The 20,908-nt window shown below is 47.7% G+C and overlaps 1 protein-coding gene across 1 annotated transcript in view; it reads right to left on the bottom strand.

Moving 5' to 3' along the window:
* Gnb4 (G protein subunit beta 4) overlaps positions 1–20,908 on the bottom strand; it is a 37,821-nt gene that overhangs the window by 9,157 nt on the left and 7,756 nt on the right. The window contains exons 2-8 of the mRNA XM_032898541.1: positions 15,089–15,184; positions 10,683–10,721; positions 8,946–9,052; positions 5,241–5,304; positions 3,202–3,364; positions 2,206–2,272; positions 1,918–2,119 (exon numbers count right to left, since the gene is read on the bottom strand). Of these exons, the coding sequence (XP_032754432.1) occupies positions 1,918–2,119; positions 2,206–2,272; positions 3,202–3,364; positions 5,241–5,304; positions 8,946–9,052; positions 10,683–10,721; positions 15,089–15,145 (699 nt within the window). The 5' untranslated portion in view covers positions 15,146–15,184. The remainder of the gene's footprint in view (positions 1–1,917; positions 2,120–2,205; positions 2,273–3,201; positions 3,365–5,240; positions 5,305–8,945; positions 9,053–10,682; positions 10,722–15,088; positions 15,185–20,908) is intronic.

The raw sequence follows: 20,908 nt of genomic DNA, 5'->3' as shown, positions 1-20,908 counted from the left end.
CCTGCTCTCTATGCATGCTAAGCAGATGCTGTACCACTGACCTACACTGCTAGGTTTTAAACTATGACAACATTTTAATTATGAATAGTTTAATATTGTCATCACCTACCCTTAGGATCTAAAATACCTAAGTTGTTTGATGGATACAGCTGGTCCAATCATGGATTTCCAATTACTGAACGCAAACATGTAGGAGCAATGTTTTTCAGCTTCCTAATACATCTTCCGGTTTCAGATCTGACTGTTCAGTTGGAAGACGGAGAAGACGTTACATAGTGTGTTATTTCCATCCTGTTAGAAGCACAGGAAGACAGTGTCCCACTGTTTCACCAAAGTCCCACAGGCAGGGTCCTGCAAGGCAGAAGTTCCTCTAGACGAACAGGTTCTAGGAAATGGTTGAAGCGACTCTCGGTGAACATGATTTCTCCACTCCAAACAGGAAATATCCTTGAAGGCTCCAGGACCCAGGACTACAGCCATACATTCTTCCTTCTACCTACTGTGTGCCTGTGTGGTTACCACTCTTACTGTGCACCTCCCTCTGTGGGTGGAGCTGGCCGCTCCCTACTGCTTATCACACCTCTCCAGACCCTCTCTTGGGTTTCTGTTTGGTTTTGGGTTTTTTGTTTGTTTGTTTCCGAGACAGGGTTCTTTTGTGTAGCCCAGGCTGTCCTAAAACTTGCTTTGTAGGCCGGGCTGTCCTTGAACTCAGAGATCCACTTGCCTCAGCCTTCAGAGTCCTGGGATTTAAGGTGTACACCATCACTGCCTGGCTCCACTATTTGCTTTTCGAAGGCCGAGTTTCACGATGTAGCCCAGGCAGCCCTCAGATCTGCAGCAATTCTCCTGCCTTTGTCTCCAACGTACAGGAAGTAAGGCTTGGGCACCATAGCCTAGCCGCCTTCTACAGTATTTTTCTTTCAAACTATTTCATTTCAAAAAGGGGGCCTCACTGTGTACTAACTAATAGCTCAACAAAGACAGGGCTTAATGCCTCGTCCCCACAAACAAACAAAACCAAGTATGAGAACAGAATGTTCCAACACCCACATGAGCAGTTAACAGTCAACTCCAACTCCTGCTCCAGGGCATTTGATGCTCTCTGTGGCCTTCCAGGGCACAGGACACACCTGTTCAGATGCACTCAGATGTCAGGCCCCAGGTCAGCCAGGGCTAATGAGACACTGCATCACATCACACACACACACACACACACACACACACACACACACACACACACACACACACACGTAAATCTAATAATCTCCAACAGTTCTTTGCTTCAAATACACAGTCCATTTAGTCTCCATGGCATTCCTCCAACGAAGCGGCTCTAGCCCTGTCAGGAAGGCTGGGCCTGTGAGGCTCGCCGACATTGTGCAGCTCGATCAGTTTCAAAGCATGGAAGAACTGACGCCTCCCTGCTTTGGCTGTCTCCAAGTAGCAGACTCCACAGAAAGCAGCACCCTCTTTCTTACTGCACCCCTGTGTGGCTGCCCTCAATGCAGGTTAACTTCTCATCTAAACACAGTGAACACCTCTGAGGTTGCCTGTTCACTGACCTGTCCCTACTCATCACGGGAATAAAGTTTATATCTTGTCTGAACCTAAGCACTCAGATTTAAAAACCAAGTCCTATTATTTGGAGCACATGGTGTTCTAAGAGCATGCACTGATTATCGGAACCCAGAAAATCAATTTGTCATAATGGTGTCATATTCAGTGCTTTAGAGTAAATTTTTGAGAGGTGGAGGCAGTCAGATCAGGAGAATCAGGAGTTCAAGGTTATCCTCAGCTACATAGGAAGTTAGAGGCCATCCTGGGCTACATAAGGCCTTGTCCCACAAACAAACAAACAAACAAACAAACAAACAAACAAACCAGCCAACAAACAAAACAAACAAAACATGCACTTACGCTGACAGCATTGATGTCTGAGATGTGTCCTGTGAAAGACTGTCTACACATCCCGTCTCGGATATCCCACAGTTTTGAAGATGCATCGCAAGCACCAGAAACAAAGGTCTTCAAGTCAGGACTCAGTGAGAGGCTCATCACGTCCCCCGAGTGTCCTGTGAAGGTGGTCGTCTGCTGTCCGGTCTCAATGTCCCACAAAGCACTGTAAGGAACGCGAGCACAGACACAAATGTCCACCCCTGCCCGTGGCTGTGCCCATGAACTCAGGCTTCCTTTAAATAAACTTACCAAGTCGTGTCTCCAGAACTTGTAATGATTTGTCCGTCATCTAAGAATCGGCAGCAGGACAAGTAGCCTGCAGTAGAGAGCGGCAAATGTCAGGTCATCTCCGATTCGGTGACACAGAAATGGCACAAAATCCGTAAGCTCAGGCCACAGTGCCTCATCGGTGGGACGTACATCTTTGCTTTGACGAGCCCGATGCCTTGCTGCCTGCCACTAAATCTTCTTCCACCCTTCTGAGGTAGTCACTGTATCAGACACTGGGCACTCCAAGTGACCCTTTAAGTATGACAGCCTAATAGCGGCCCAGTGTGTTTAACTGTGACACAGTGACACAACCCTGTCCTCTTCCAAATTCAAGCTTCACACCCATACAATCGAATTTTTAGAATTTATGGCAAAATGAGGCTCTCTTTTCAGCGTGCTTGATGGCGTGTGGGCTGCAGGTTGGATACACCTGAGGAAGGGTGCTCCTTAACCCGTACCTGTGACCCATGGTGGCACTGGAGAAGACCCTAACAACATAGGATGGATGTGAGTGACAGAAACTTCCTAAATGACATGGCCTGGGGAGCAGGTGCTGCTGCAGGGGCATAGCCTCTGGTGACACGAATGAACCCCAGCAGACCATGGTCCTGAACCTCGTCCAGGGCAGCAGAGCGTGCAGGAGGGAGCGTTTGCTTTTTTGAGACTGGATTTTCTGGGTAGCAAACTTATGATGTTGACCAAACAACATAGCTATATTTGAAAGGAAGAAGTCACAGGGGGAGGAGGAAACCTCCGTGGGAAAAAGCTCAGAGAGCTCGAGGGCCCAGGTGGAATCCCCAGACTACAGCAAGGAGTGACCCTCACCACGTGACTCTGACAGAGTCACTGCTTTTCCAAATCACTGCAATTCCTGCTTCCCTCTTCCCCAAGCCACCCGCACAGGACACGGTCTGCCCTATATCCTCAGTCAGGAAGCAGGAGGCTGAGGAGGACGGAGCGGTGGCAGCCTCTCACCTGTGTGCCCTGGCAGCTCCCGGCTCACTCTCACGTTGCCCTCACGAGTCTTCAGGTTGTATATGGAGCAGATGTTGTCCAAGCCTCCACAGGCTACGTAGTTCCCAGACGGGGCATAGGCACAGGTCATGACCCAGGAGGACCTCAGCGGGATGGCGTGCATCTACCACACAAAGAGCGCACAGAGGCATGGGGACTGTTACGGGGACAGGCTTCAAGGGCCGTCCATACACAATGCATTCCTAAGCTTGTTTCTCATGAGGCAAGCTCTGCTAGAAATCACACACATCTAGGAATAAACACACCGGGGAGAGGAAGCCATGAGACCCGGAAACACTGCAGGCACACAGGATGTCCCCTTCTACGTCAGCAGGCCACATGGAACTGAGCTGTTCGTCTTAGGAACAACTTTATCTTTAGTCATGTGTGGTACTGTGTCCTAAGTGCCCTCTGAGCCACAGCTACTGCATCTCTTGGGGCTGGAGTTAGAGGGAGTTGGGACCCCTTGATGCAGGTTCTAGGAACCAAACGGGTCCCATGGAAGAACAGCAAGAGCTTTTAACCATTTGAAAATCAAGCATCATCCCACTCTCAATCTTTTTATTTTTTAAATAAAAGTGAAGTTATACTGATTTTTTTTTTTTTGAGACTTGATCTTTATAGCCACACTGGCTTGGAATTCATTTACACAGACCATGCTGAACTCAAAGAGATCTGCTCACCTCTGCCTATTGAATTAGATGCAAAATACGAATAGCTATTTTTGCACATTAATGTTCAAAAGAGGAGTCTCCTGCACCTGAACACTGAACCATCAAAAGGAATGGATGGGCCAGTATCAGAGGCAATGGGAAGGGGGCCTGCATGCGTGCCCTTGTAATGGGCATGCACGCCAGGATCTAAAGAGGGAACGCAATGGTGTAGGCAGTTCTAGAAGCAGGTGGAGTGGAACAGCGGGTGTTTGATTTATCAAGCATGCCCCCATCCAGAGCATCCATACATCCTGTGATGGCTTCCTCTTGACCTAAAGTGATATCGTAAACGTGTGTTTGGTTTTTTGTTTGCTTGTTTGTTTGTTTTAGGAAAATGGATTTGAATGAGACTAGCTTAGTACCAATTAGGATACAAAAACTGTAAGCTCGCAAACTTCGTTACTTTTAAGTCTCAATCAGGCTGAGCGTGCAGCTCAGGCACAGACGAGGTCCTTAGTGTAGGCCTCAGCACTTCAGGGGAAGGGCTAAGCTCTTGTCCATTTCCCCAAACACTGCTGACTGCTGCGTCAATCAATGCTAATGCATGCATTTGACTCGGAAAGTATGTCCCCCGGATTTCCGCTGTTACGCAGAAACTTGAAATCAAGGATTCTTGACTCTGGGTACAGTAGGAAAATTGAGATTTTTCACTACCAGATCTCAACAAATTCAATGTGACTATTTTTTAAGTCATCCAGAAAAAACAAAACAGTCTCTGGAGTGAGCCAAGGAAAAGCTTTCCAGTACCCATCTACCATAGTAAGAAACAGAAACATCACTGCTGTTTCAATAAATTGAGAATTTTAAAAGTCCTGGTCTATATAAAAGTGGCAGTCTTCAAAACCAGGTGTGGTGCTGCGTGTCTGTAAACTCAGCAGTGTGGAGGTAGAGGCAGGAGAATCAAGAGCTGAGGCCTAGCCCCAGCTACATTGTGGGTTCAAGGCTAGTCTGGGCTAAATAAGAACCTGAGGGAGAGAGAAAGGGGGGGGGGAGAAGAGAGAGAGAGAGAGAGAGAGAGAGAGAGAGAGAGAGAGAGAGGAGAGGGAGGAGGAGGAGGAGGAGGAGGAGGAGGAGGAGGAGGAGGAGGGAGGAGGAGGGAGGGAAAAGAGAGACTCAAACACATACTGAAATTGTTCTTGTAGCCAAGGAGCTCAACATTAAAAGCAAATATATCGTAAGAGCTGGTCTGGATCTAGAATAAATTCACCTCAAAAAAGGGGGTCCTGAGTAGGAAAGTACTGTTAAACAAATACAAAATTATTTAAGAGAAAGATGAAGAGAGTCTACCTTATTTGTTGTATAGCTATCCCAAATAATTAATTTTCCATCTTGGGAAGCACTGACTAGTAGCCTAGAGGAGAAACACAAGAACAATTTGACATTGAGGGGGGGAAAAAAGAGTTCATTAGTTATGCATTTTATCTTTAAAGGACACTTCAGAAGAAAAAACACTTTTTCTAGTAAGATTTACTCAAACTGTTCTCCCAACCTTTGAAAACACTATGGCCCATGACAAACACTTGAAACAGAAACCATAGTATTTAGCACCAACTAACAGTGTCTCTGTCTACAGTTCAGTTTCTCTCTGGTGACATTTTAGATGCCGATGGGGGTTTTGGTTGGTATTAGTGGAGTGGCTTTGTACTGACTGACTTCAGACCCAATATCCACATTCATCCAGCCCAGGCTGTCACCCAGGAGTCTGGGAGTGCAAGGCAGTGCTGTGGGTACTGTGCAGGCCACACGGTGTTGGAGGCAACTGCCGTCTTGTGGGGTAAGCCACTTGCTGTGTTTATAACACACCGAGTAAGTAGAGGATGTCAAAGGCAGGATTTAATTTTCTGTGTGTGCTCTGAATTATGTACGTGTGTGTTTGTGCACATGCTTGAATGCCAGTGTTCCAGAAGCCACAGGTGTTAGATCCCCTGGAGCCAGAGTTACAGATGTGAGGGCTGGGAATCAAACCTGTGTCCTCTGGAAGAACATTCCATATTCTTAACCGCTGAGCGGCCTCTCCAGCTCCTGAAACTGGAATTTTGAGAGGAAGAGATAAAATGTATTCTAGGAGGAGGAGAAGAGTGAGGGGAGCCCAGGACCCAGGCCTTGCAGTCACGCAGCTGAGAACACGGATGGGCTGACGTTACAGAGGCTGGGTCTCACTGCCTTATCAGTTCTGTTCTGTTCTGCAATTTGCTCTTTCATTGCATATAAAATGTAAAAGATACAAAAGAGGTACAATGACAAAAACCTGCAGCAAAGGTTTTGGTCTAACGGCATTTACAGAGGGGGAGGTCCAATGGTGGGCTGCGGGGACCAGGGGGAACTTGGAAACCACATGCGCCCATGTGTGCTGGCGGAAACAGAGACCCCCAACTCAGCAACATGCATAGAAACAGGAGGCAGATTCCTGGGTGACATTCTGTTCTTGAGAAAAATTTTAAGGAAAGGATCATTAACATTGCTTCAGTAATTACATTTGGGGTTAAAAGTATGCAGTATCAACAAGGCATTTTTAAAAATTTTTTTTAAAATCATATATATTTATGTGTGTGGGGATCAGAGGTCAGTTTGGAGGAGCCAGGTCTCTCCTTCTGCCACGTGGGTTCTAGGGAGCAAATCCAGGCTGTCAGGTGGCAAGAACCTTTCCCAGAGGCACCTCGCTGGCCCAAGGCAAAATATTTTTATCTTAAATAAAAAAAAAACCCTTCCTTAGCCTTATGTTAGTTGTCAATAATTTTATCTATCCCCTTCTAAGAGGAGCATGCACATGCTAATATATTCAACACCCTCCCCATTTTTAGACCAAGCCTATATTAATCTTAGAGACAGCAATAAAACGACTAACGATCACACACGAGCATAAATAACAGTGTGCATGTGTTAGGCTGTGGAACTGAGAGATGTACTGAGCTGCCATGCCTGGTGGTAGGTATCTTTAACCCCAGCACTTGGAAGGCAGAGGCGGGCAGATCTCTATGAGGTCCAGAGCAGCCCAGCCTGGTCTAAAAAGCGAGGCCCAGGACAGCCTGGGCTACTCAAAGAAACCGTGTCTCAGAAAAAAAAAAAATCAATTAAAACACTCCTTTTGTATAACTCAATCCTTTGTAGAGTTAGTTGATAAATTAGAGTAGCATCCACAATTTGAACACCGATGTACTTAAGTATTTGCTTACTAACTGGCATTTCACTATTAATAAACAATAAGACTGTGTTTGGGGCCAGGAATGGTGAACAGGCCTTGTCAGGTCCAAAGGAAACTCCACTGTCTCAAACTCCAAAAGGCAGAAGGGACAGATGCCCGTTTGTGCTCCTATCAGCACCAAAGCACGTGCTGGCCTCCAGGCTCCCTCAGGATCACAGGTACCTGTTACACATTTCAGAGCCCATGCTCGCCCCTCTAACCTCCTCCCCTACCCTAAGCACCCTGTCCCCAGCCGCTCATCCTCCTTATAACCCTATACTCCCTGCTTTCTGTCTCCTTTTTGTCTCTCTCCTTTCCCCTGTCCTTTGGTCTCTCCACCCCATCCCCATCTCTCATCTCTCTGCTCTGCTTCTGCTCTCATAGCCAGGTCTAGTCTGCCGGCCATGTTCAGTCTACTTCTTTCTCTTCCTGATCCATCCGGGTGTTCCTGTTAGCCATACCGTGGAGCAGGGATGCCATTGGTTTCCACATACCTGTAATTCTCGCACTCAGGAGTCTGAGCCAGGAGGATTTTGATATCGAGGCTAGCTGGAGGTACTTAGCAATGATCTGTCTCGAAAGGATCGACCCCTCCCCAAACAGAATAGTTCTGACATATTAAAAAGCACGTTATAACACTCCTTTGTAAAGATGGTGTAGGAGACGTTTAAAAGAATTGCTGCTATAAAAAATTGACTAATCTGCTTAGAAGACGTTAAATCACACAAGGCTGAATTAGCCAAAGGAATAATGCTCTAAAAATACCCAGGTAGCTGGTACGCTGACCAGTCCTGTTAGACATAAGATGTCAGGTTATTCTCCAGGATTGGCCAGCTGTGAGGCTCCATTCCCTAAGAAAGGAGACAACCCTGACTTACAACCAGCCATTAGGCCAGCCCCATATCAAAGAACATTCCTTTGACAGGCAGCAAGGGACAGCACAGGGTCACAACCAAAGTAAAGTCCTAGCGTGCCACAAAGCCCCTCAGTTCTCTGAAGAAAGGCGTAACTCTGCCAAGTGGGCACTATGACCTCGGTAATAACTGTTTGAAAAAGTATACACTGGTATACGGAAAGAACTCTAGCTGCATGCGCAAGCTTTGCACTCCGTTTAAACTGTTCAAAGTATAACCTGGGGCCAGACTGAAGAGACTTAAGGGTGCAGCACGTATGAAATGCAAAAGCTAAGGTATGTGTGAGTGAGTGAAAGCTTCTATCCAAGGCCAGCCCCGCTCGGAGCATTTGACAAAAAGACACGCGCCGTCTTAAAGAGTTTCCTCCTTCATTAACCTGTAAGTGTGCTGAGCAGTTTCTCACTGGGAAGGCATTGATTCTAGAACAAAGAAAGAAATCCTCAAAATAGCTTCCAGGGGTCACTAGCTCCACAAAGATCTTCCCGGGAAACAGATTTACTTTTCATATTAGAAACCCAAAGAGTATTTATTAGCAGAATTATTTATTGTATGTCTGTGGGCACACATGTGGAGATCAGAGGACAACTTGCCCGGCAAACGCCTTTATCCAAGAAGCTATCTTGCATGCCCTAAAAGTCTGTGTAAACTTCAAGGCTGAGGACACACTGACTAACATCTGCTTAGCTAGGAGGAGCCTCTGGGCTTGATCCGACACCTGAACAAACAGCTCTAAGCTTCTGAAGAGTCAATGGATAGTCTTGGTGCAACGAACCGTTCTCGGTTGATGCAGTTTCTACAAAACTGCACAAAATAAGGCTTTCATGAACAAAGGAAATGCCAGTAATCGTTCTTAACGAAGAAACTCCCCGCGGGAGTTCAGCAGTGACAGCCACTGACCTGGAATCGTATCCCCAGTGCATGGCGTAGATCTTGGCGAGGTGGCCGCGCAGCGTGCGCCTTGTTCGCATTTGTATTCGGCCCACGGAGTCCATGTTAGACGTGATCTTTAGAAAGTGACAACGACATTACTCTTTGCCTTAGGCGTGTTGGTATTAAGAAGCAGAAACGAAGTTATGGCACCCGGGTGTGACTTAGTACAGCGGGTGTGACAGAACTGCTGTGGTAAAGTGTGATGAGCACAGGTCACCCTTGTGCTGCTGTGCGTGGCGGTGCTTTTTCAGATGAGGAGCTAAAGGCACCACACAGACTTCTAAACTAACAAACTCCAGCTGCAGGAAACGCCAGGTCGGGTAGGAAGGAAGGCGAGTGGGCAAGTCTCTGCATCGAGAGCTGTGTGCAATGTGTGCCAGCCTGCAAGCCTACAAGTGCTTCAAATGTTTTACCTGTGCGAGGGCGGGAGGGAGCAGACAGAGGGACGGAGAGACAGACTTGTTGAGGTCAGAAGAGCTAAGTCTCTCCTATTTCACTCAGATTCTGGGGACTGAACTGATGTCTTCAGGCTTGAGTGGCAATGCCTGGCCTGAAGCCATCTTGCCAGCCCCAATCAAATAGTTTATACAGAACTAGAACAGAGGTGGCCTGGATCTCTGAACACAAAGCACTGACAAGCACTGGAAACTCTCACTACTCTGATTTGATACCCTGCTCACGTTGCCAGCACTCAGTGAACCCACAAATGCCGGGACTTATGATGTTTTGATAGGAAAAAAAAAATGACAGCCACAAAGGGAACCCAGAAATAAGTGGCTACGGAAGAAAACATTTGTAATTTTCTCTAAGAAAGCCATGGAACTGGAGAGATGGCTCCCTGGTTAAGAGTACTGGCTGCTCTCCCAGAGGACCCAGGTTCAATTCCCAGCACCCACATGGCAGCTCATAGCCATCCGGTTCCAGGGGATCTGAGTTTTAACTCTGGCCTCTGAGAGCAACAGACGTGCACATGGTACACAGATGTATGTACCTGTAGGCAAAATACCCACGCATGCAAAATTTAACAAAAATTTAAAAACTGTTTAAAAGTGGGGAAAAGAGAGGCAGTTTCAGCTTGTAGGGAAGTGTGGCTGTGAGGCAGCCGGGGATGGCTGGCTGGGACTCGGTGGCCTGAACGTAGGAGCATCGAATCTCTCTGGAGCCTGCCTGAGTTCTTGCTACTGGTCAGAATGGAAAAGCGGACTCAGGGCAGGAGTCATGAAAACCAGGGCACAGGGATCTCATCAAGGGACGCCGGACCATGGCTTCCAACACTGCTCAGTGGGGTGGTGCAGGGCATTCAGACGAGGGATCAGAAAGTTCGACACTGAGTTCAATGGGGCCAGTGAGTGGCTATCTTTTGGGGTCATAAATAAAATTCTGATTTCCTAAACCATGAAAAAGAAAGAAAGCCGGTTTTATACATGTCTAGTACAAAACATACGGTGTTCAAAAAAGTGAACAGTATTTACCTAACAAAACCTCCCTAAAATTTCCCATTTTTTTTTAAAGCGTAACCAGCGTATACCAAAAGGATTGAGAAAGTGCTTAAAGATAAGCGTCTACGAGATGGTCCTGCACAGTGCTCACTGCCCCACAGACGTCACTTCAGCCGTGTGCTTGCAGACAGCACGTGCAGTAACAACAGTCTGAGATGTCACCACACTGGTGTGAACTGCCGACACGAGCTGGGGGACACTTTACCTGAACCAGCGTGGCATCGTTGCAGGCCTTCCGAGCATCCTAGAGCAAAGAAGGGTGGGGACATGTTAGGATGGGGACTCTCAGGACGGGACAGGCTTCTACTTACTGAAAATTAACTCTATTCCACATCATCTTTAAACTTTACCTAACCTAAAGGGAGCCATTTTAAGGTACACGCTTTATTGATTTTCGTATACATTCAGAATATGTCTAGGACCTGCGTTCCATGTCTGTCTGTCTGTCTGTCCCCAAAGAAACGCCATTACCTGATTCCCTTTCTCTGCCTGCCTCCGCTTCTCTCCTCCCCTCCTCTCCGTCTCTTCTGTGTGGACTTGCCAATCAGACTCCTCGGGCAAATGGACTCATGTAGCGCCCGACTTCCTCCCCTTGGCCTGCGCTCAGTGTAGCCACGTTACTGTGTGAAGCAATACTCCCATTCAGGGCTGGCAGCTCTCCCGGATGACTTTTCAGCCTTTTATCTGTTAGCTGAGATTTGTGGACACAAATGGCTTCCACTTTTCAGTCATCACCAGGCAGGATGCTGGGTTTCCATGGTTTCTAATCATTTGGGAACCCGCCCTGTTGCTGTTCAGAGTGCTGCCCCCTGCGTAGTTTTACGTTCCAACCAGGAATGGTCCAGGCTGCAGCACCTCAGCATCTTGGTGTCACTGCCCACTCTTACGATGCTCTGGGCTCTCAGTTACAGCCATCCTAACTGTGGAATACGGCACTGTGGTTTGGATTTATACCTAGAATCTTTCTGTGTGCTTCCTGGGTGTGTGTGTGTGTGTGTGTGTGTGTGTGTGTGTGTGTGTGTGTCTGTGTGTGTGTCTGTGTGTGTGTGTATGTGTGTGTGTGTCTGTGTGTGTGTCTCTGTGTGTGTGTGTATCTGTGTGTGTCTGTGTGTGATGTGTGTGTGTGTGTGTGTGTGTGTGTGTGTGTGTGTGTATGTGTGTGTATGTGTGTGCATGTCTGTGTGTGTGTGTGTGTGTGTGTGTGTGTGTGTGTGTGTATGCTTGTGTGTGTGTCTGTGTGTGTATGTGTCTGTGTGTGTGCATGAATGTACATGTGTGTGTGTGCGTGTGTATTTGTGTGTGGGGGTGTGTGTATTTGTGTGTGGGTGTATGTGTGTCTGTGTGCATGTGTGTATTTGTGTGTGTGTGTGTGTGTGTGTGTGCATTTGTGTGTGAATTGCCTGCAGAGGCCAGGAGAGGGTGTTAAATCTGGGAAGCTGGAGGGTAGGTGAGCTGTGCGTCTCCTGATGTGAGTGCTGGGAACTGAATTTGGGTCTTCTGCAAGAGCTTTGTGTATTTTTATTTGATGAGACACAACTTTCTGGGCCCTTTTTCCTGTTTGTTGTACTTCCAATGTCATATTTAACTGTGGGGAGTGGATAAAGTCCTGAACGGATGTTTATTATTGACATGACCGTGTCGCAGAGTCATGAGAATGGCAAGGCCTTCTCTGGCTCAGGTTCAGAGACTGGTACAGCCTTTCTCCTGGTCCGAGTGTGGGTGTTGACAAACGGTTGACCTTTACCTAAAACCAGTGTGTGTGAAAACTATCAACCATAGCTTCCTCCTCCTGGAGGTCTAGAGCCTGCCATGGCTCCCTGACAGAGACCTCCTACCGAGCTGAGTCACCCACCTTCTCCTCCTTGGTGCTGCATAAGTGGCTCAGTTCCCAGGCTGCGGCTGGTGCGCCTGCAGAGGAGCACACGGCTCGCCGTATGCCAGCCTTGCCGTGAGTACGCCTGTCACCCAGTTCCGTCAATCCCAGGCAGTGTGGGGCATGGCAACTACTTCCTAACCTGAGGTCGTGGACATCTACCAGGCTTACTTCCAAGAATTTTACATCTGAAATTTGTTTCAAATTTCACTTGGATACATAAGTGTTCTGTCTAAATGTGACTGAATAGCATGTGCATGCCTGGTGCCTTCCGGGGAAAAGAGGGCGGAGGGACCCTGGAAACGGAGTTAAAGATGGTTGTGAGCTATCATCTGTGTGGGTGCCAGGAGCTGAACCTGGGTCTTCTGGAAGAGCAACCAGTGCTCAGAAGTTCTGAGCCACGTCTCCAGCCTCAGAGAGCTAAAACTGCAAGCATGCTGTGACTGTAACCATTAATAGACACTTTAGGTGTGCAAGTCCAGTGTGCAGACATATATCATCATCATCATCGTCATCGTCATCATCATCATCATCATCATCATCATCATCATCGGTGCTGGGATGGGGCTAAGAGCTTTGCACATATTAAACACTGGCTCAGCTACTAAACTACACCCCTGGGTACAGGAATATAACCTCCTCTGTTAAAGGCAACACGATTTCAGTCCCTGGGGGAACACTTACTGTTGGCCACTCTTCATCTCTCCCCTTTTTATTTTTGTCTCCTTTCTCACAGCATCTCTCCACAGAGTATTCTTTGCTTTCACAACGTCTTGAGCAGTGGTTTTCAACCTTCCTACTGAGGTGACCTTTAATACCGTTCCTCATGTTGAGGTGGCCGCCAGCCATAAATTACTTTCGTTGCTACTTCATAATTTAACTTTGCTACTGTTATGAATCGTAAATATCTCTGTTTTCTGATGGTCTTAGGCAATCCCTCGGAAAGGGTCATTCAACCCCAAAAGGGATTGCGACCTACAGGTTGAGAACTGTTGATCTTGAAATAACCAATTATCAGTACTGGCAAGGGCCCCAACTACATTCCAGGTTATCAGGGTTTTCCTTGAGTGATGGTTTAAATAGGTTTGGTCCCTGTAGACTCATGGATTTGAATGCTTGGCCCACAGGGAGTGGTCTTGCTGGAGGACGTGCATCCTTGTGGGGAATAGGCTTGAGTTGAAGCTCTGTGGAAGAGAGCATCCTCCTGGCTGGTGCCTGGCTGGTGTGGTGGTCTGTCTCCTGGCCTCCTCCTGATCAAGGTCTACATACTCCAGCACCATGCCTGCCTGGTTGCTGCCATGACAATGGACTGAACCTCTGAAACTATAAGCCAGCTCCAATTAAATGCTGTCCTTTATAAGAGTTGCCTTGGTCATGGTGTCTCTTCACAGCAGTGAATCCTAACACACTGCTTTATTCTTTGCTGATATTTGTAAATGGTCTTTCACGTTTACTTTTCTCTGTGAAAAGAGGTAGGCACTACTCACAGCCCAGTGTCTTTCCTTCCTCCACCCGCTGCCAGGGGCTTTTATTACTGTGCTTTCATTTCTAGTTTTATTCCCTTGATACCTCCTGGTTCCTGAAAGCTAGTGTCTGCCCACTGCTGCCTCTTCAGTCACATAACTTCCTGTGACTCATTTACAGGCCCCTCCCATGGGCCCTTGCCTGCAAGCACTCGGCAGCCCTTCCCTATCTACAATGACCCAAAATTCTAAGTATCGTTTTTTGTTTGTTTTTGAGGTAGACCAGGCTGGCCTAGAAGTCAATGTGTAGATCAGGCTGGCCTCGAACTCAAGATTCTCCTGCCGGAGCCTCAGCAGAACATTGCAAGCATAGGCCTGAGCCACCACGGGCAGCATTCTAAACACTCTGCACGGTTTTCCATTCCTTCTTGGCTGTGCATTTCAGTTCATTTCCAAGACTGAAACATACCACACCCGTCTTTTACTGTTACTACTGTACAACCCCATACTGGTGAGATAGTTCCTCATGTTATAACATCTGCCTCATGGATCCCGGCAAAAATCCACAATCCTCAGTGTATGAAGAGCATTTTTAAAGGTTTCCCATTGGTGTATAACAGCAGTGGGTTTCAAGACAACATTTTCATCTGGGCAGGTGTTTTGGTACTATACCCCCAGTAGCCTTTCTCTTCTCTCTCACAGGTCCTTCCCGGGTGAGGAATCATCACTACACCTGTCTCTCAGCTACATTAGGCACTCTACTTTCTGTCAGTTTTCCAGTTTTACTTTATGTGTTGAGACATGCTCACCACCGCATGTATGTGGAGGTCAGGTGACAGTTTTCAGGAATTTGCTCTTTCTTTCTGCCGTGTGGGTCCCAGGGATAGAACCCATGTCATTGGGGTTGGCAGCAAGCAACTTTACCCTCTGAGCTATCTCAACGGCCGTAGGCGTACCACCCACTTGTGCCCTGGCCAGCAAGGGTGGCCGTTTGGAATGGTTTTGGGAGTGTTCTACAGAAGCATGACAAAAATAACACAACCATTTCCATACTGTTTCCTTCAGACCGTGTCTTACTTAGCTTGGGCTGGCTTTTCAGCGTGCTATCTACCAAAGGCTAACCTTGGACTCCTGTCTCACAGCTAGCTCAAGCTGACCACTTCTAGCCTCATGAATAAATTGCTATGTATCGACGGATAAACGAATGAACGGTGTCCGCACACTGCTGAAACTAAACTAAGCAGTGAAGCATCGGCGTGGAGGGACATTTCCTACCTGGATCTGATTCCGGAGCTGTTCGGCCTCCTGCCTCAGCTGCTCCAGCTCACTCATCCTGTGTGGCTGCTTCCCTCGGGAGTCTCAAGTGAAGAGCTGAGGGGGGAGGGGAGGGTCATTTTCATTGTACTTTAATCTACAGTAAAGCGCAGACACATAACTTTCTAGTCCTTCCGAACATAAACGAAACAGCCCGTGGCACAGCACTTAAGACTACACAACGGATAAACATCTAGATCATTTATAGATGACTTTATGCAGGAGTGTGACGTGAAAGTTGTCTATACCAACGTGGACTCAAACCTTCCACACACACGCACACCAACGAAGGGATACTCAGAAACAAACTCTCCATGAAGGACGGCCTGCACACACATGTGCCCAAGAAGGATCACTCAGGAATTTTGTGGTATCCCACACAAGCCATTTGCATGTAGCCAGCTCCCCTAAGAGCCAGCACCAGTTCCCAGCACTGCCGTGTGAGCAGTGGTCTCTGTCTCCAAACAGCTCACGTAGGTATCTTTTGTTTCCTTCCTCTTTTTCCGTCTTTTATTTCCTCTCTCCCCTTTCCTTTTGAGACAAGGTTTCCTTCTGTAGCCCTGGTGGACCTGGAACTCATGTAGACCAGGCTGGCCTTGAACTCAGAGATCTACCTCCTGAGTACTGGGATTGAAATCATGCACCACCACCACCACACACCCTTCCGGGGTTCTCATCCCAGCATCCTCAGATGCCACACAGTGCCCTAGATACCTACCCTTGCTATTCTAGGAAAACCCTGCGACGCCGAGTGTCAGGTTCTTGAGTGTCAGGTTCTCTGGACAAGCTGCTAACTGCACTACCTATGAGCATACCAAAGCACAAGCTGGCCAGCCTCCAGCCTCCTAGGTACCTACTGCTCCTCTCAGCTCTCCTCACACCCCATCCCCTTCCCCACAAACTCCTCCAGCTCATGGGCCCCCCCTCACAGCTTCTCATTCCTATGTAACTCTACCATTTTGGCTGTGAGCTGTCCTGGTCCTTTGGGCCCCTCTCTCTTGGCCTTTTCCTCTTCACTTTCTCTGCTATTTCCCTCTCATCTCCCACTCCCACCCCCAGTTCAGTCTGCTGGCCATGTTTAGTCTACTACGTTCTCTACCTGTCCTGGATTCTTCCAAATGCTCTGGCTGGAGTCTCCCTCATATCCATAATAAAAACTTCCTCCTCTACCATACCTTGGAGTGGTCACATTCTTAATTCATCCATCTGGTGCTGAAAACCACTATATAAGGAGAGCTGGTCTTTCTGTCACTCATTTCACATCAGCAAGGGTCACAAGATGAGGTCAAGATCTTGAGACGGAGATTGAGATTAAGACCAAACCATAGAGAACTGAAAACAGACAGGTCCAGGGAGAGGCTGGCTTGATCTCACTATGTAGATCGGGCTGGCCTCAGAGACCAACCTGACTTTGTCCTCCAAGTACTGGGATGAAGGCATATACCGCACCCAGTCTGAGTTTGTTTGAATGGAATCTCTGCTTCCAACTCCCAAGGTGTCAAGGATGAGGCTACAGGATGAGAACAGCCTGTGAGTCAGTATGGGCTCATGTATTTGAATGCTCGGTCCCCAGTTGGTAGAACTGTTTAGGAAGGATTAGGAGGCGTGGCCTTGTTGGAGGAAGTGTGTCACTGGGAATGGGCTTTGAGGTTTCAAAAGCTGGTGCCAGGCTCAGTCTGTGTTCTCTGCCTCAAATTTGAGGATCAGGATGTGAGCTCTGAGCACTGTGCTTCCCACCACGATGGTCATAGAATTACCTTCTGAAATTGTAAGCAAGCCACTCCGATTAAATGTTTTCTTTTATAAATTGCCTTGGTCATGGTGTCTTTTCACAAGACAAAGATAACTAAGACAAGAGGTGTGGGCCAGACCCAGCCTGGATGGCTTTACAGGAAACTCAGATTTAATATTCCAAAGCTGCGCTCCACCACACCCTGACTCTCCTGCATTTCTGCAAATGGTCACTCTATTGCTGTAACTGAGTTCAGAAAACAGAACAGAACAGAGCAGAACAACACACCCTGAGAATCAATCATTCATTTCCATTTCTCTCAGACCTTCCCATCTATTCCATTATTGATCCTATCGGCTGTCCTAGGAGCTGATGGAGTCTGTCTGCCTATACTGTTATTAAATTTGGTCGTCTCCATCCTCTCTCACCTGACCTCTTTTCTTCTGCTGTTGACTCTTCCCCAGTCATGTCTACAGCACACTTCCAGAATACAAGTCCCGCTTCTGTATTAAGGCCTGCCATGTTTTCCACTCTCAAAATGAAGTTGAGTTACCTCCCTCCCTCCTTTCCCCCTCCCCCCATCTTGTGTGTGTGTGTGTTGTGTGTGTATGTTGTATGTGTGTTGTGTATGTTGTATGTGTGTTGTGTGTGTGTTGTGTGTGTGTGCGAATGTGTGTGTGTTGTGTGTTGTGTGTGTTGTATGTGTGTGTGTTGTGTATGTTGTATGTGTGTGCTGTATGTGTATGTGTGTGTGTGAAAGTGTGTGTTGTGTGTGCTGTGTATGTTGTATGTGTGTGTTGTGTGTGTGTTGTGTGTGTGTTGTGTATGTTGTATGTGTGTTGTGTATGTTGTATGTGTGTGTTGTGTGTGGGGTGTGTGCGTGTGTGCATGTGTGAAAGCCAGAGGACAATCTGGATTCTTAATTAGGGTTACTATTGCTGCTGGGGTGGGTTAATTTGGCTTATACTCCACATCACTGTTCATCACTGAAGGTCGGAAGACATCAGGACAGGAACTCCATCAGGTAGGATCATGAAGTCAGGAACTGATGCAGACACCAGGGAGGAGTGCTGCTCACTGGGTAACTTCTCATGGCCTGCTTAGCCTTCTTACAGAGCCACCAGCCCAGGGTTGGCACCACCCACAATGGGCTGCCCCCACCCCCATCAATCACTAATCAAGAAAATCTTGATTAGATTTTCCAGATCTTACGGAGGCATATTCTCTTTTTTCCTTTGAGATTCATTTATTTTATGTATATAGAAAAAGGCGTTGGATCCCATTACAGAGGGTTGTAAGCTACCATGTGGTTGCTGGGAACTGACTGCTCCCAGAGCAGTCCTCAGGTCAGGCTTCTTCCTTTGTGCGGGTTCTGGAGGGAACTCAGCTCATCTTGCTTGCAAGGCAAGCACTTTACCAATGGAGCTACGTCCCCGGACCCTAAAGCTGATTTTGATCTTGACTGACAGAGGTCAAACAGCACTGTCTCCATCTTGCTCTCTCATAGTCACGCCTACCCCGACACCCCTCCTTCCCCCTGCTCTTGAAGAGCTCTTGCTGCTCCTTGAAGACACCCAGGGAGCTCCAGTCTTGGTGTCTTCCCATTGCTTTTCTCTGTCTCTGGAATGCTCCTGCCTCTGTTTTCACTCAAGGGGGTCCCCGTCCCCCTCCGCCCTCAACCCCCCACCCTTGCCTGTTCAGTGTCAGAGACCCGGTCCCCACCTGCACCCACCGCCCTCACTACTGGGGCCGTTTGCCTTGCCTTACTTCCAACACTACTTGTATGTATTTGCGCACTTGTGCTCTGTTTCACCCCGTAATGTACTGACCTGAGGCAGGCTGTTGCTTTGTTCTTCACTACAGCATCAGTGCCTAAGACACTTTGGTCCCTCTCGAATAAGCGAACTTGAACTACCTTAGGAAATGAAGAAATTTTACTCTACAGAGCAAAAGAAGTCACGGTGGCAGGAGACAAGCATGTTACTGTGTCGGGGAAGGGGAGCTGCACCCTTACTGTACCACGCTCTAGCTACATTCTTATGGCGTTTAACTTGTTTTCTTTTATTCTCTGCACTTCCTATGTATTAGAAATACCATCTGCAGGCTATCGTGCCATCAGCCTCGATATCCTTATGTGGCAAGAAGACTTACTGGTGATGCTAAATCAGAATGATTTCCGACAGTTCATGGAGGAGAGCCGGATGTTAGCCTATCCAATAGGTCTCCAGGGTCAACCAATAACTAATCTTCTGAATTTACTAAATGGATCCTTACCGTCAGCGGCGAACCATACTCAACGTGGGTGGCCACCAGCAAGGCTGCACAAAGCCCTCTGCAGCTGACCTCTAAACACACACACACACACACACACACACACACACACACACACACACACACACACACACACACCCCTTGTAGCTACACGTATGTGAAAACAAACCTACACATTCACAATGTATTAAAGATACTCATACTTTCTTCATTTTTCTTCTTTTCATGTGGAGCATTGTACCGGCTGGTTTTGTGTGTCAACTTGACACAAGCTGAAGTTATCACAGAGAAAGGAGCCTCAGTTGAGGAAATGCCTCCATGAGACCTGGCTGTAAGGCATTTTCTCAACTAATGATCAAGAGGGGCGGGCCCAGCCCACTGTGGGTGGTGCCGTCCCTGGGCTGGTGGTCCTGGGTTCTGTAAGAAAGCAAGCTGAGCAAGCCAGGGGAAGCAAGCCAGTAAGTAACATCCCTCCACGGCCTCTGCATCAGCTCCTGCTTCCTGCCCTGTGTGAATTCCAGACCTGACTTCCTTTAGTGATGAACAGCAATGTGGAAGTGTAAGCTGAATAAACCCTTTCCTCCCCAACTTGCTTCTTGGTCATGATGTTTGTGCAGGAATAGAAACCCTGACTAAGGCAAGCACATATGTGTGCATGTTTTCAAGTGTGTGAGAAAAATAATTCTCTGTTGCTCAATCTGATTCATTGAGGCAGGGTCTCTCAATCAAACCCAGAGTTTATTGCTATTGCTGGTTGTGGCAGCCAGGCTATTCTGAGGATCCACTGACTATGCCTCCTGCAGCTGCCTCGCCCATCCAATTTATGTGGGTTCTGGAGATTTGACTCCATGCTTAGGCAGCGAGCATTTTAAACTCTGGTCGGTCTCTCTCTCTCTCTCTCTCTCTCTCTCTCTCTCTCTCTCTCCCTCTCTCTCTCTCTCTCTCTCCCCAGCTCTCACACATCCCTTTTTAAAAATCATCAGAAACGCAGAGTGTAGTCTCCAAAGACTTTCCCAAATGGTAATATTGCTGTGTATCACAGTTAAGTACAGACATGGCACTGAAGTCAAGAACGCAACTGAAATTAATATTTTTTAGAAAAGCATTTGATAAGCATGGTGCCCTTTCGATTGCTACAAGCTGAGTGCCTCGGCGCTGAGCATCTGATTCAGACAACGCACTTTACACAACTCTCACAGAGAGCGCCTCGGAGCCTCCTATCAGGTACCTTAAGAGTTGGGCTGTGCCCGTAACAGATATCAGAGGGTGCCAGTGAGCGCTGGATCCACACAGATTCACTGATCAAATAAAAGCAACGCAGGGGTGCGACTCAAATGTCCTTCTCACGACACGTCTTAAGACATCCACAGAGCTTTCACCAAAGGGGGGCATGCTGTAGTCTGTATGATGCTGTTCTGTGGGTGAAGGATCCGTCAGTCCATCTGTAAGTCCTTAGCTACTGAGAATCCACACAGACGCAAAGCTCAAACGAAGCATGAAAGATGCTTGTTAGTAGCTGTGTGTGGCATGGATGTGTCTGTGACCTCATGTGTGCACGTGTGCAGTAGTTTCGTGTGCATCTGTGTGTGCTGTGGGCTGGAGCCTGACATCCATGTCTGCCTCAATCACTCTCCACCGTGGCTTTTGAGCCAGGGTCTCTCCCTGAATCTGGGCTTGCCTATTCATAGGCTACCTAGCTGCTGCGTCCCAGGGATCCTCCTGTCTCCTCCCCAGCACTGGGATCACAGGTGCCTACACGGCCTCAAAATACCCAGGTG

This window comes from Rattus rattus, chromosome 3 (assembly GCF_011064425.1).
Source record: "Rattus rattus isolate New Zealand chromosome 3, Rrattus_CSIRO_v1, whole genome shotgun sequence".
NCBI classification, from domain to species: domain Eukaryota; kingdom Metazoa; phylum Chordata; class Mammalia; order Rodentia; family Muridae; genus Rattus; species Rattus rattus.
Note: the sequence above shows the minus strand (reverse complement) of the source record. Positions and strands in the feature narration are given on the sequence as shown.